Genomic DNA, 14140 nt, shown 5'->3' on the forward strand with positions numbered 1-14140 from the left:
TAATTTCAATTTGCGTCATTACTTGTAGCATGCAATCTAAATGCATGCTGAAGGAACCCACATCAGAGTTCCCAGCCCCATCAATGGATTTTACCTTGAAGTTGCTGGAATTGACCCAGGAGCTGGCAATGCCATCAACCATCTTATCAAGTGCAGTCTGATCCTGTTCCAGATCATGAGACTTCTCTTTATCCAAGATGTAATCGATGATCTCTTGGCCCACCTGAAGACGACGGCCCACATCTTTCTGCAGGACCTGAGCTAGACAGCTCTCCATGTTGTAGTCCATCAACCTGGCCTAAAAGAATCACCTTCCCTGTGTTTGTCAGTCTTCCCAGATTTTGATTGGATGATTATAATATTGGATAATAATTGGATAATATCCTGAGAGCTCTAAGCCTCAGGAAGTTTCTGTAAACCCCAGCACTTGAATATATATTGGTGACTGGGTAAACAATTATCCAAAAGGACCCTCCTTCTTTTTGTGACTACTGTAAGCACACCAGCAAGCTAGTGGCTGTGCCCTCGAGACTGATGGAGTCGGGCTTTGGGAATGGCAGCAATGCACCATGTGCGTCAAGGCAGCAGCTGGGGAAAGTTTACTAGTGCCTCTAACTTGGGGTTTTACTTGGAGCCAAACCACTGCTGCAGTGTTTGCAACGGTGGTTTTGGGGAGCAACAATCAAAGTGGCAAATGGTGAAGGATGAAGGCCAGATCACATTTCCACGTGTATTCCTGGGATCCTCCCCAGAAACCCCTGAAAAAGCAGAAAACACATGAGAGAAGACACTAATAGAAAAGGCTCAAGATGTTATTACCGTATTTTCCGGACTATAAGTTGCAGTTTTTTCATAGTTTGGCCGGGGGTGCGATTTATAATCAGGAGTGACTTATATGTGAAATTATTAACACATTATTACTTGATCATTCACACATTAGTTAGTATTATAGTTGATCACATCACGTCATTTTCACTTTAAACCACATGACGGCACACTTGGCCTGTGGAATAACTGGAACCACAACTGACAATGAGTCAGACCTCAGCGCCGCATGTACTTCCAGAGTCAGCAGTGGTGTTGTTTATAAGAAGATTTAGATGGATTTAGTGATTTGAAGTGGCACGGATGGTTCGATAAAATTGTTATGTTATAGTTATTTGGTGTATAGGTCTGGAAATATTGGAGCCGCAACTGTCGATGAGTCTGACGTCAGCGCCGCATGTACTTACGGGTCAATAGTAGCATTGTTTACAAGTGACACAAAGGACCAAGATTTTGATGGATTTGGAGTAACACGGACAGTTTGATAAACGTGTTATTCACCTTATAGTTATTTGAATAATTGTTAATATATCACATCAGGCGCGTTCTCAGTTTCTCATTTGTGTTTATGTAACGTTAGCTATCGTATAGTTTAGCCTGTTGTTGCCAATTCATGTCCTGTTCTTGGTGATGGATTTTGTAAAATAAAGTTCCTCCAAAAGTGCAACTTGTACTTCGGTGTGACTTATATATGTTTTTTACCTCTTTATTATACATTTTATGGCTGGTGCGACTTGTACTCCGGAGCAACTTGTAGTCCGGAAAAGACGGTACAGTCATCCCTTGCTATATCACGGTTCACCTTTCTCGGCCTCGCTGCTTCACGGATTTCATTCACGATGCATTGTGTTATGGCTTCAGATGAAAAAGACACTACATCGCAAAGTCAGGCCGCAGAGGTATGTACAGTTGATTAAAATTATTATTTCACTGTAGTTGTCAGGAAGAAAGTGTTTACTTCTCTTTGTTAAACAAATGCTTGGACCTAAAAACAAGTTTTGTCCTTTGGTTTCAATGTTATAATAATGTATAATGTTAAAAAAAGAAAAGATTTTTACTTCACAGATTTCACCAATCTTTCCGGAACGTAACCCGAGCGAAAAACGAGGGATTACTGTATATCCTTTTCAAACATGTCCCTCTTCTAAGGAGACCCTCACATGTTCAGCTGCATGACTGACTACTGTCATGGAAATACCTGTGAGGGCTGGGCACTCAACTTGAGATAAATATGACACAGGGGTGTTTATCCACTGTATAACTACAAACACACACACACACACACACACACACACACACACACACACACACACACACACACACACACACACACAATTTTGCCTTCCAATTCTTGAAAACACTTTCCAACAATATAAAATAATGTGCTTCTTGGAAAATTTGTGTGTCCTTTTCCAGTGTGGGTTTTATACATTTGTTTGAGACAATACCTTTACTAGGCAGCAAAACTGTTAAAGAAGATTACAAACAAGTTACCACATACAATTTGCAACCACCACACTTGATGGGTTCTTGGTATCGAGAGTTAAACAGTGTTTCCTGCACGTTCAAGTGTGTCCACGAGTTTAGAACAGGTAAAAGTAGTCTCAATATTGCACCAAAGCGTTAATCTATAACAATACCTATTAATTATTACATAGGGGGAAAGTCAACCACACGCGGCGTACTACGGAATTACATGACATCATGTGACATTCATACCTAAAGTGCCCTTGATATGGCAGTCTGACATTTGTGCTGCCACCCAGTTTGTGCTTTTATGCAGGGTTAGCTGCGCTCCTGCTAGCTCGCAGACAGATCATCACTGCTAGCAAATCAAGTAGAAACACCTTGACAGCGTGAACACTTTTGACACAAAAGAATCTACCTGCATCAAAATCTCAAGAAATAATTATTTACATGCACCGCTTCCAGGAGGAAACAGCTGCCGGGTTTATAATAGTCAGACTTTGCATGAGGAATTAAAATTAAAGCTTGTATTGTCGCGAAGCACTCTCTTTCAATGAGACGTCAGGGAACTGGCACAGCACAAAGCAAATAGGACAAGAAAGGAAGCGAGCAGTGAGGATAAACTATTAAAATACCTACCATAATCAGTTTGAAGACTATTGATGGTCTTGGCAAATTATCTCTTCGTGTTGTTTCGGTATATGGCCTAAGAATCGTGTTTTTCTCTCTCCACCCGGAATGCTGCCTGCAGCAAAAGAATGGGATCGTCGCGCGCATGCGCAGAAGGTAGAAGGATGATGGCACTTGGAGAACTGTCGCATGGACAATCGGAACCGCTGCAGATCCTATGGTGACATCTGCTGGACGACGGTAATACATACAAACTATATTTCGAGACACCGTTGACTTGAAGTTAATTCCTCGAAAGAATCATGTGCAGCGAGTGACCATATACAGGGTGGCCACAAAGTCACGCACCAATGTTAATATTTATTTTTTGTTAATATAATTTTTTATTTTTTTATTTCAGATCAAACATGCCATTGACTACAGAGCAGCGCGTAGAAATCATTTTATTATCTGGTCGTGATGGTGCAACCAACAGAAGTGTTGCTGAGCAATTCAACAGAAACCATCCTCATGAAAATGTTTCACACACTTCTGTCGGTCGCTTAATCAAGAAATTCAGAGAAACTGGTAGCGTCGTTGTCGTCTATGCAAGACGGTGCTCCGCCGCATTACGCAACGATTGTGCGTGACTGGCTCCACGAGAATTTCGAAAATTGGATCGGTCGAAGAGGTACGGTAGAGTTGTCGCCCAGGTCGCCTGACCTAAACCCGATGGACTTTTATTTCTGGGGTCACATTAAGCAAATTGTTTATTCAACGAAGATTCGTGATTTGAATCATCTGAAGAGTGGTATTACTGATGCTTGTCAACAAATTGATGGTGATGCTGATTTACTGAATCGTGTCTACAGGAACTTTGAATTTCGTATTGGCTCGTGCATAGCTGCAAACGGCGAACATATCGAGCATTTGTAAGACTTGTAATGAACTTTGAATTTGAATAAATGTTACTACTATAACTTTTTTAATTAACATTGGTGCGTGACTTTGTGGCCACCCTGTATATTACAATTTGACATTTTTGTATTACTATAATTCAGTAGTATATACAAAACCACAGGCCTGCGATATAGGTAGTCGTGCTGGCCCGGATGTCCCATGACAACAGCACAAAACCGCTGAGGGAATCTTATATATAAATCCTGAGCTATCAAAACTACAGCACATAATAGGGAAATATTTCTGCAGCCAAATATTGCCAAACATAACTTAAGAGTACATTAACATTTATTTGAAACAATGAAAAAAATCAGGTTGTAATTACACTTTTTGAAAAATCCAACATGATACACATGTTCAGCTCAGTTTTTTTCAAACACAATTGATGACATGATGATATGATCTTTTTGATGAGGGATGTGACATTTGTATGAATAAAACTCGCAACAGAACAGTATACACTGTAAAAGCTCTGATACCAAGAGAAAGTAGTCCACCAGAAAACAAGATTCTGGTTACACATCTCTGTATAAATGTCTCAATAGCTCCACAGGCTTCGTCACTCAGAATCACCATCCTTCACACCGGCCTCCTCTACCTCTTCCTCCCCCTCTGAGGAGCACTCATCTTGGTCTACAGACGGCATCTTGACGACGATCTCATCCTCATCATCACAGACCATGGACTTCCTTCGCTCCAGGAAAGAAGGCGTGCACAGTGGTGTGGTGTCCTAAAGGAGAAGAGATGGACTTGTTGTGTCAGTTGAAGTAAGTGAAACCTATCAGTTTTAAGTTTGCTTTTGAGTACTGTGACATCATAGCTACATGTTGGTGCATAACGTTTATCACATTCGTCACTATGAGACAAACACGGCAAGTTTAATGCACCACATTACTTTAGGCACAGTTATCTGACCCCAGACCACTGAAACATCTGGGATCATTTTCAGTCTGCGCCACACCAACAGTAGGAAGATATTGTTGTGCTTCTTACATCACTGCATGCAGACTCATTCAAGGAATCAGGCTTCTTCTTCTGGGGTATATGGCTAGCCTATAAAAGAAAAAAACAGGGTGAAAATACCTCCCGCTACATGGTGCTGTAGTTATTCAAACACGCATGCATAAAAGTTGGAATGGCTGTAAGATTGTATAATTAGAAACTCTACCACCAATTTTGGGAAAACAAATGCTTTTAAGTCATCAAAATTAATTGCAGTCTTGATTTAACTAAGCACGGTGATTTGTGTAGAATATTATTTAAAGTGAATTTAATTTGCAGATCAGTATCAAGTTTCACTTCAACTACTGTGCATGTCCTTTAATCTACCTACACTCGTTTTAAGATTACTGGATATTAACAATGACATCACAGTGGTGCACAATTAAATTCCATGAAAGATTCAACAAATCAGAGGCTGATCAATATCCCTGAAAACAGATTGACTTCATCCCTGAAACATTATAAATACATGACTTTGGCCTTGAAATACATTGAGAATTACCAGATTTTTTAAAGACTATAGGCAACACTATTTTAATAGTTTGGCCGGTCTTGTGACTTATACTACAGTAGGACTTCTATACATTAAAAAAAGACCTTGGACTAGCGCCCAAAATCTCCATTCCTTAATTATGTTGACTTTCTTTTCGAGGTTGGCAAATACATTTTACTGCAGTACAGTGATGATTAGGTGGTGGTACCAAATGTATCTGCCTCTTGTCTAAAAGCAAGTAGATGAAATAGAAGCAGAAGTAGTATGAGTACCGTATTTTCCGGACTATAAGTCGCGTTTTTTGTCATAGTTTGGGTGGGGGGGGGGGGGGGGAGCGACTAATACTCAGGAGCGACTTTTGTGATTTTTTTCACAAATTTTCAAAATTCAGAAATCCACGATGTAGTGAAACCGCGATAAACGAACCGCGATGTAGCAAGGGATTACTGTTATTTGAACTGCAAGTGACGTCACCCGTGCCGCGCGGCTGTTGTTTACATAAAGGACAAAGGATTCGATCACGGGATGACGAAGAGCCCCACGTACTACCGGCATCATTAGCGGCTTTGTTTGTAAGTGACACGGAGGACGAAGAGTTTGAAGTATTTAATGATTTGGAGTGATACAGAAGGTTTGAAAAACTATTATGGCTTTTACGCACGCCCGATCCTTCGACGGGAGCTCTCTTTCACCTCCGTGGATGGAAGTCGGGGGCCGGCGCTCGGCCGGGTGGCTGTCGGGGATGGTGGATGGGGCTCGGACATGGCTTTTACGCACACCCGGTCATACTGTACGGAGCTTTCTTTCACCTCCGTGGATGGAAGTCGGGGGTCGGCGCTCGGCCGGGTGGCTGTCCGGGGACGGTGGATGGGGCTCGGACATGGCTTTTACGCACGCTCGCTCCTATTCTATGGAGCTCTCTTCCACCTCCGTGGCTGGAAGTTCAGTAGTTGTTGGCTCGTTGAACTCTTGTTTTGTTAAATAAAGAGCCGTTTACCAAACCCATGTCTTTCCTGGTACTTTGTTAACGCTACAATATAGTTATATACTAGATCTCTGCAGCGCACGCGCGGCGTTGTTGACATAATGAACGAGGAATGTAATCGATGCATTTAATGATTTGGAGTGACACAGATGGTTATGTAATGTTACGTCAGGCCCGTTCTCAGCTCCTCGTTTGTGTATATGTCACGTTAGCATACTGTATCGTTTAGCCTGTTGTTGCTGGTTCATGTCTGTTTTTGGTGTTGGATTTTGACAAATAAATTTGCCCCAAAAGTGCGACTTATACTCCGGTGCGACTTATATGGTTTTTTTTCACTTTATTGTGCATTTTATGGTTGGTGCGACTTATTCTCCAGAGCGACTTATAGCCCGAAAATTACGATAGTAGCAGTCAGACAGATGGCAACAAATGTGTGATATATCGCTCGTTCAACATGCACCTTCCTTATGCCACAGCAAGGGTTTACAGATGCAAGAACTAAACACCTTTGACCGCAATGCAGGATTGTAGTTAAGGTAAACATTTTTAAACTAAAAAAGAAACACCTTTCCGTAGTTAGAAGCCAAAATTATTAAATGAAACTGGAACTTGTTCGCTGTCATCAACATAGAGTGTGTTTGTAAATTCACTCTAATGGCCTAACATCACTCTTTGTGCATGTGTGGCGTGTGTGTGTGTGTGTGTGTGTGTGTGTGTGTGTGTGTGTGTGTGTGTGTGTGTGTGTGTGTGTGTGTGTGTGTGTGTGTGTGTGTGTGTGTGTGTGTGTGTGTGTGTGTGTGTGTGTGTGTGTGGAGTCAGGGCGCGCTCCTCTCATTCAGTAAAAGAACTACAAATATTCAATATAGATCAGGGCTGCTCGATTATGGGTAAAATTCATTCTCATGATTATTCTGTTCAAAATTGAAATCTCAATCATTTACACGATTATGGTTTTGAAATTGGAAAACCATTTATTGAACATGTTTAAAAAACACTCCTCACATTCACCACTTAAGTGCGAGTGGGCCTTGCCTGTTGCACGACATGAGTTTTCATCGAATGGAGCGTCCACCATCGCGCCGTGCGACTGTTTGTGACTGAGGTCACTTTATTAAGGGATGACGGGTTGATGATGATTTTTTGGTTGTTGTATTTTGTACTTGATTTTGGCTTTTTTGTCTTGTTTCAATCACAACCTTGGTGTGCTGGAAGGTGCCTGAGGCAATATTGGTTAACGCCCAGGCTGCCTCAAACTATTGGCTGCCTCAATAGTTTTTTTTTTTTTTAAACAAATCACCAGCAGGGAAACATTCAATTAAGAATACTGTTGTTACAAATAAGCAACATTTAGTACAAAATAGTATAAATAAACAGTTAAATCTGGGATTTTCTAGATTTTGTTTTAGATTCCATCATTTACAGTTGAAGAGTACCTATGATAGAAATTAGACTTCTACATGCTTTGCAAGTTCCAAAACCTGAAAAATCAGCAGTTTTTAAATTGAAAAAAACATTTCAATATTATAAATTACAAATGAAAAACATCCAACTAACATTAACAAACCCTCAGTAAATAAGGGTTCAAGGGAAAAATGAAAATGATAAATTACAAATGAAAAACATTAACAAACCCTCAGTAAATAAGGGTTCAAGGGTTTTCTTATTCAGCTCTTCAGAAACAAAAAAGGAGAAGAGTTTTCAGGGTTACGTGTTTAAACATTTGCTTGGTAAAAGCAGTGAATGAAATAATTAGGTAGCGAGGGGAAGAGATGTTTAGTGGAATGTTCTTACGCTATAAAAAAAAAAACCTGCAATAGCAAAACTGAAATCTGCAAAACTGAAAAAACTGAAATCTTTTGGCATTGTTTTGAAACATCTTTTTCCCCTGCCTATTTAAGACTCGTTTACAGTGTGTTTAGCGGGCTTTATTTTGAAGTCTCAGAAGAGAAAACCTGGCATTCTTGATAATTAATTACCCCAAAATGAGCGCGTTCACAAAAACGTCCATGGAGAAAGAATGTGCTACGCACAGTTCACGTTCGTCCAAAATATGAACGAGTTCATGAACCTTCGTTCATTGAACGTGTTAAATTATAATAATGCCTGTAAAATATGGCCTGGATCTCCACTCTCCACACACAGGGGCAGGGGCATCACGGTTGGGTTGCGCATGCACGTCTCAGGACGGAAGCACCAAATAATCTTTTGTAGTCAAATATCTGAATTTTGAGATTGTCTGGAGCCAAAATCTTAATTTTATAAATAAAATGATAATAATTGAGCAGCCCTAATATAGATCAATATCAACTGATATGAAACATTTACAGTATCTCACATAAGTGAGTACACCCCTCTCATTTCTGCAATGTTTTAATTATATCTTGTCATGGGACAACACTGAAGAAATGACACTTTGATCCAATGTTAAGTAGTCACTGGAGAGCTTGGATAGCAAAGTAAATGTATTGTCATTTTAAAGTAACTCAAAATACAACAATGAATGTGTAAAATGCTGGCAACAATGGGGTGTACTCACTTCTGTGAGATACTGTATATCGCGCTGTACTTTTCAACCATAATCGCCCAGCCAAAGAATGGCACGTTTGAACAATGCTCTGAGTTTCCTAACAATAAGAGTGAAGCAGCGCACCCTCTGACCATATTTCTTAACGGACAGGGATTTTGAGTGCAAGTTAGAGCTCTGCTGTTCTGGGGTCTAAATTTTTGTCAAATAAATTTCCCCTCAAAATGCAACAATGCGGGACATTGTGAGGGCAATAAAACACACAGGATGAAAAAGGAAAAGTAAGTATCATTTTTGTTGGTGTATAATTCCCCTTCATAAATGAGCACTAGGAAATAGGGAAACACTTACAAATCCTGGGAAGTCATAATCAATGCCTTGTGCTGCAAGCCTCTTGCGGAGCTTTCTCTCTTTGTGCAAAAGCTTGTTGGTCATTTTGTAAACTTGGTCACTTGTTCGCTCCATGTTGTAGCGGGCAACAGCTGGCTTAGAAGGCTTTTTGAAAGTCCGATGGGCGCCGGCAAACAGCTTCTCGTGCAATTTCTCTGGTGGAATTACATGGCCTACAAAAATGGGATGCGCAGTAGGTTAAGAATATTTGCATGTGCATTTTATCAATCAGCTTACATTACAACACAATTAGAATGAATAAAAAGTAAACATCTACGGAACCCACTTTGTACACACTTCAAATGAATGACTTAAATGAATGAATGCTGATTTAGATAAGATGATTCTTTTGAGACAATAGCTCACAAATCCAATGCATACAAATCAAGCAAAACTGGGCACCAAGGAAAGTCGTTGGCACTTGATTCAACATGTCTGATATCAATTTCAAGGCACATGCACTAGTATTACGTGCTCTTTGTGGACTTTCCACACATAGATCAGGCGGGCTGATATGTTGCAATTATTGTTATTGTTTTTTTACATTCTTATGCAACATGGAAATTGTGTCAATGTGCTTCTGCTAATCAATACTAGTGCCGCTTTCCTTTCTGGTACGGTACATAGAGGGCCTAGAATGATCAAACCAGTTAATGTTTAAATTTTAGACCTAATCTTAGAGATATCGGAGGCACACCCGACACAATACTCACATTTAATGAGTCTCTCTCCCATCAGGTAGTTGTTCATAGTCTCAGCTACAATTTTGGCGACTTCATCACAATCAAACTCCACGAATGCGTAGCCTTTGCTTCCACCTGTCTGAAAACAGTAGCATATTAAAAGAATTATAGAAGAGAAAAGAATCATAACAGCACTTGTGACCACACCACTAAACGTCGTCATTCAAGTCCTTATATTTGAACACTTACAATGGAGGAGAGTGAGTTTTGCCACATATTCACTTAAATGGTCATTTTTCACATTCTTTTTTTAGGCAAACACACTGTTGAGATATTTTAACCTGCGAGTTCAAGCAAGCGTGCTACATCTTTTTGCCTCCAGATAATGCCACACCCCAAAATGACACCACATTGTTTACAAACTGTAAAGGGCTAAATTAAACTTTATATTCTCTCAGGCCCAATTTTCCCTCTAAGATGTACACCTGCGCAATCGCGCACTGCTCGCACACACTCAGCCCACAAAAAAATCTATGCAGCGCATTAAAAAAAAATCCACCATAAATGTGTTAATTAATATCTAATATTAAACCAAATTTGATTTAATGAGACAAATGTTATTGTTTTTCTGTATGTAACACACTGAGTGACAAGTGTTCAATCAATCAATCAATCAATCAAGTCAAGTTTATATAGCCCTAAATCACAAGCAGTCTCAAAGGGCTCTGTCCTCTGCATTTAACCCATCCCCATGTGATTTTGATCCATCCCCTGGGGGAGAGGGGAGCAGTGAGCAGCAGCGGCGCCGCGCTCGGGAATCATTTTGGTGATCTAACCCCCCAATTCCAACCCTTAATGCTGAGTGCCAAGCAGGGAGGCAATGGGTTCCATTTTTATAGTCTTTGGTATGACCCGGCCGGGGTTTGAACCCACAACCTTCCAGTCTCAGGGCGGACACTCTACTACTAGGCCACTGAGCTGGTGTTCCGCCACAATACAGTTTAATTACGCTATGCAGCCAATCATAGCATTGATAGGTCTATGTTAGCTTGCTGCTAACAGTGCGGTGGCGTTAAGAAACAAAACCCTTTATGGTAAAACGAACGGGCAGCACTCACGACACAGCCACTCACAGAGCCCAAGTAAAAAAGAATTACGGTTCTTTTACGATGGAATGGCTGTCTGAGTATGTACATACTAATAGAAAAACAAGCAGTGACACTATGTGAGATTTTTTTCTTTTTCGAGTGAGAAAGGTAAACTACAAAATACGCAGCAAAGCCAAAGTGTACAGCCATTGGTGAAGTGAGGACAGACGTGAAAAATATGTAAAATAATTCAAGTTAAATTTGTACATATTCTAGTGGCATTCATGCATCCATCCATTTTCTGTTCCAATTGCCCTCACGGGCGTCGCAGGCGTGCTGGAGCCTATCCTACCAGTCATCAGGCAGTAGGCGGAGGACACCCTGAACCGGTTGCCAATTGCAGGGCACACAGAGATGAACAACCATCCGCACTCGCACTCACACCTATTGCTCACTTAGCCAACCAAGCATGTTTTGGGGATGTGCGAGAGAACCCACGTGAGAGAGAACCCACGCGGCGGGCATGGGGAGAACATGCAAACTCCACACAGGGAGGGCCGGAGGTGGACTCAAACCCGCACCCTCTGAACTGTGAGGCAGACATGTTAACCAGTACCTTTGACATTTATTAAGACTTTTATTATTAAAGAAACTGTGAAATTTGATATTTTACAGACAAAGAGTCACAGGAATTTACACTGTATCACAAGCGTTAGCACGTCATTTTGGAAAATGTGAATGTTTTAATGAGAACAAAATGGTGTCTGGAAAGGTGTATATGACTCATTTCTTCCACACCCAGGCCAAAGCATGACTTTTATCATGGCCAAAGCATGACTTTTACCATGGCCAAAGCAGGACGCTAACAAGTAACATAAAATATACAAAACATCTAATGAACACCAACAAGATTGTGTTTTTTCATTTTAAGTGAGCCAAATCACTTAAATTAAAAGTAATGAAAACTGTTACTGTGATTTGATTATTTTAATAATCCATGTAACGTGTAAGGTTTTGATCAGTTGTCCCCAGTGTGCTCAGGGACCTTTTGTGTATGCCCAGACACTTGAAAAATTAGAGGGAACATTGCTCACGTCTATAATGATTACGTTAAAGTGAGACGTTTTCAAATTACCTTTTTACTCCTGGATAGTCGTAGCCGTAAAACTGTTCCAAACTGTTCGAAGTAATCTCGGAGCTGTGGCTCAAAGAGCCCAAGTGGCAAATGGCCGACATATACCACGCCAGGTGTCAAACGGTTGCCCTGTATAACAAAAAAACACATTTTCAGGTTCAATCCAGGCATATGTAATACAATAACGCACAGATTTCTTCTATCCAAACCTGGACATTTTAACGTAACCTAACCCCACACAAACACACACCTCTCAAATTAGCAAATTACTATGTATTTTTAATGTCGTTTTGGTTATGATGAACATTAACCCACCTCGTTGAACTTCTTCACCTCCTTTACCTTCTTTTTGAACTCACTTTCTTGCTCAGGATTCAACGACAGTAACTGTTTTCCGGGCTTAGAACTCGCTTTTCCTTTACTTTCAGTCATGTCGATTAGTTATCACTGAGTGGCATTAATTGTGGAATAAGAAAAACAAACCTTCTACCTCTACTGATAGCACGTTGATCTCTACATCCGGTTGACCATGTGGTGACGCAAAGACAACGAGTAACAAGTTACACGTCTGTGGTGTGGTTGAAATAATTTGCAGCGCCCTCAATCGGTATGGCGTGAGACTACAGAAGAGTTGGGAGGGGCCATGTCCAAATTCTTGCACGGCACCCCACGCCCCTCTCAAATTCACGTAATGTTTGAAACGTACGTCATAAACTTGTCATCCATGTTGAAACTACGTCGTCGAATACGGCGTCAACCGGTCTTTGTTTTTCGGAGTTCTGCTTAAAAGTGATTGGGAAACACCGGGCTAATTCTCCTCTCACTTTATGGTGGACTTGCTGGTGGCTTGCATGTCGGCTCTACAGGAGCGCCTCTTGCTGATATTTTGGTGACATTGTGTGTTTTGGCATTGCTGTTTATTGTTTATTCTCTCTCTCTCTCTCTCTCTCTCTCTCTCTCTCTCTCTCTCTCTCTCTCTCTCTCTCTCTCTCTCTCTCTCTCTCTCTCTCTCTCTCTCTCTCTCTCTCTCTCTCTCTCTCTGTCTCGCTGTCTCTCTCTGTCTCTCGCTGTCTCTCTCACTCGCGCTCTCGCTCTCTCTCGCTTTCTCTCTCTCGCTTTCTCTCTCTCTTTGTCTCGCTGTCTCTCGCTGTCTCTCTCACTCGCGCTCTCGCTCTCTCTCGCTTTCTCTCTCTCTCTCTCTGTCTCTCTGTCTCTCGCTGTCTCTCTCACTCTCACTCTCACTCGCGCTCTCGCTCTCTCTCGCTTTCTCTCTCTCTCTCTCTCTCTCTCTCTCTCTCTCTCTCTCTCTCTCTCTCTCTCTCTCTCTCTCTGCCCGCCCGCCCATCTATCTATCTGTCTACCTGTCTACCTACCTGTCTGTCTACCTGTCTGTCTGTCTATCTATCTACCTATCTATCTATCTATCTATCTATCTATCTATCTATCTATCTATCTATCTATCTATCTATCTATCTATCTATCTATCTATCTATCTATCTATCTATCTATCTATCTATCTGTCTGTCTGTCTGTCTGTCTGTCTGTCTGTCTGTCTGTGTCCGTCCATCCATCCATCCATCCATCCATCCATCCATCCATCTATCTATCTATCCATCTATCCATCTATCTATCTATCTATCTAGAAAAACAAAAAAAAAAACAAAAAAAAACCTCAGGACGGCGATACAGAGCTCTGTACGCCAAAACCAGAAGACACAGAGACAGCTTCCTCCCCCAGGTTGTTGCTCTGATGAGCTCACACCACTCTTAGAGTCTCAGAGTCATTGCTGTGCTATAACATCCTGCTCTCCACACCTTTTTGGATTGTCTACACTGTTTGCACTATGTGTCTTCTCTGCACCCATTGCAGCCTGGTCATCCCGGAAGCAGGACCCTCCCATCTGTGGTCTCTTCTCAAGGTTTCTCACTTCCCCTAGTCGGAGATTTGAGTTATTCCTTGCCCTCATAGGAGTTTAAGA

General features: G+C 41.2%; 2 protein-coding genes and 1 non-coding gene across 10 annotated transcripts in view; all 3 read right to left on the bottom strand.

Annotated features, from left to right (window-relative positions):
- clasp1a (cytoplasmic linker associated protein 1a) overlaps positions 1 to 3115 on the bottom strand; it is an 82691-nt gene extending 79576 nt beyond the window's left edge. For all 8 annotated transcript variants that reach the window (XM_085921233.1, XM_085921228.1, XM_085921227.1 and 5 more), the window contains exons 1-2: positions 2932 to 3115; positions 95 to 758 (exon numbers count right to left, since the gene is read on the bottom strand). In XM_085921233.1, coding sequence (XP_085777359.1) covers positions 95 to 289 — 195 coding nt within the window. In that variant the 5' untranslated portion in view covers positions 290 to 758; positions 2932 to 3115. The remainder of the gene's footprint in view (positions 1 to 94; positions 759 to 2931) is intronic.
- Positions 3116 to 4131: 1016 nt separating this feature from the next.
- Positions 4132 to 12731, bottom strand: nifk (nucleolar protein interacting with the FHA domain of MKI67). Its single transcript, XM_085921234.1, has 6 exons — positions 12477 to 12731; positions 12162 to 12290; positions 9969 to 10077; positions 9217 to 9428; positions 4855 to 4914; positions 4132 to 4591 (listed from the first exon to the last, which is right to left on the bottom strand). Exons 1-6 carry the CDS (start codon positions 12591 to 12593, stop codon positions 4421 to 4423), a joined length of 798 nt encoding a protein of 265 aa, XP_085777360.1. The 5' UTR covers positions 12594 to 12731; the 3' UTR covers positions 4132 to 4420.
- LOC147050598 (small nucleolar RNA ACA64) lies at positions 4684 to 4815 on the bottom strand. The gene has a single exon (XR_015067330.1). It is a non-coding gene; the product is annotated as a small nucleolar RNA ACA64 (small nucleolar RNA).
- Positions 12732 to 14140: the final 1409 nt, after the last annotated feature.

The sequence above is a fragment of the Syngnathus leptorhynchus genome, chromosome 9 (assembly GCF_054491065.1).
Source record: "Syngnathus leptorhynchus isolate UIUO chromosome 9, UIUO_Slep, whole genome shotgun sequence".
NCBI lineage: Eukaryota > Metazoa > Chordata > Actinopteri > Syngnathiformes > Syngnathidae > Syngnathus > Syngnathus leptorhynchus.

Excerpts from the sequence above, each read along its gene's own strand:
- nifk (XM_085921234.1), bottom strand. The coding sequence starts at position 12,593 with ATGACTGAAAGTAAAGGAAAAGCGAGTTCTAAGCCCGGAAAACAGTTA. Across the intron at positions 12,291-12,476 it reads AGGTGAAGAAGTTCAACGAG|GGCAACCGTTTGACACCTGG; the intron begins GTGGGTTAATGT and ends TTTGTTATACAG. Across the intron at positions 4,592-4,854 it reads ATGAGTCTGCATGCAGTGAT|GACACCACACCACTGTGCAC; the intron begins GTAAGAAGCACA and ends CTTCTCCTTTAG.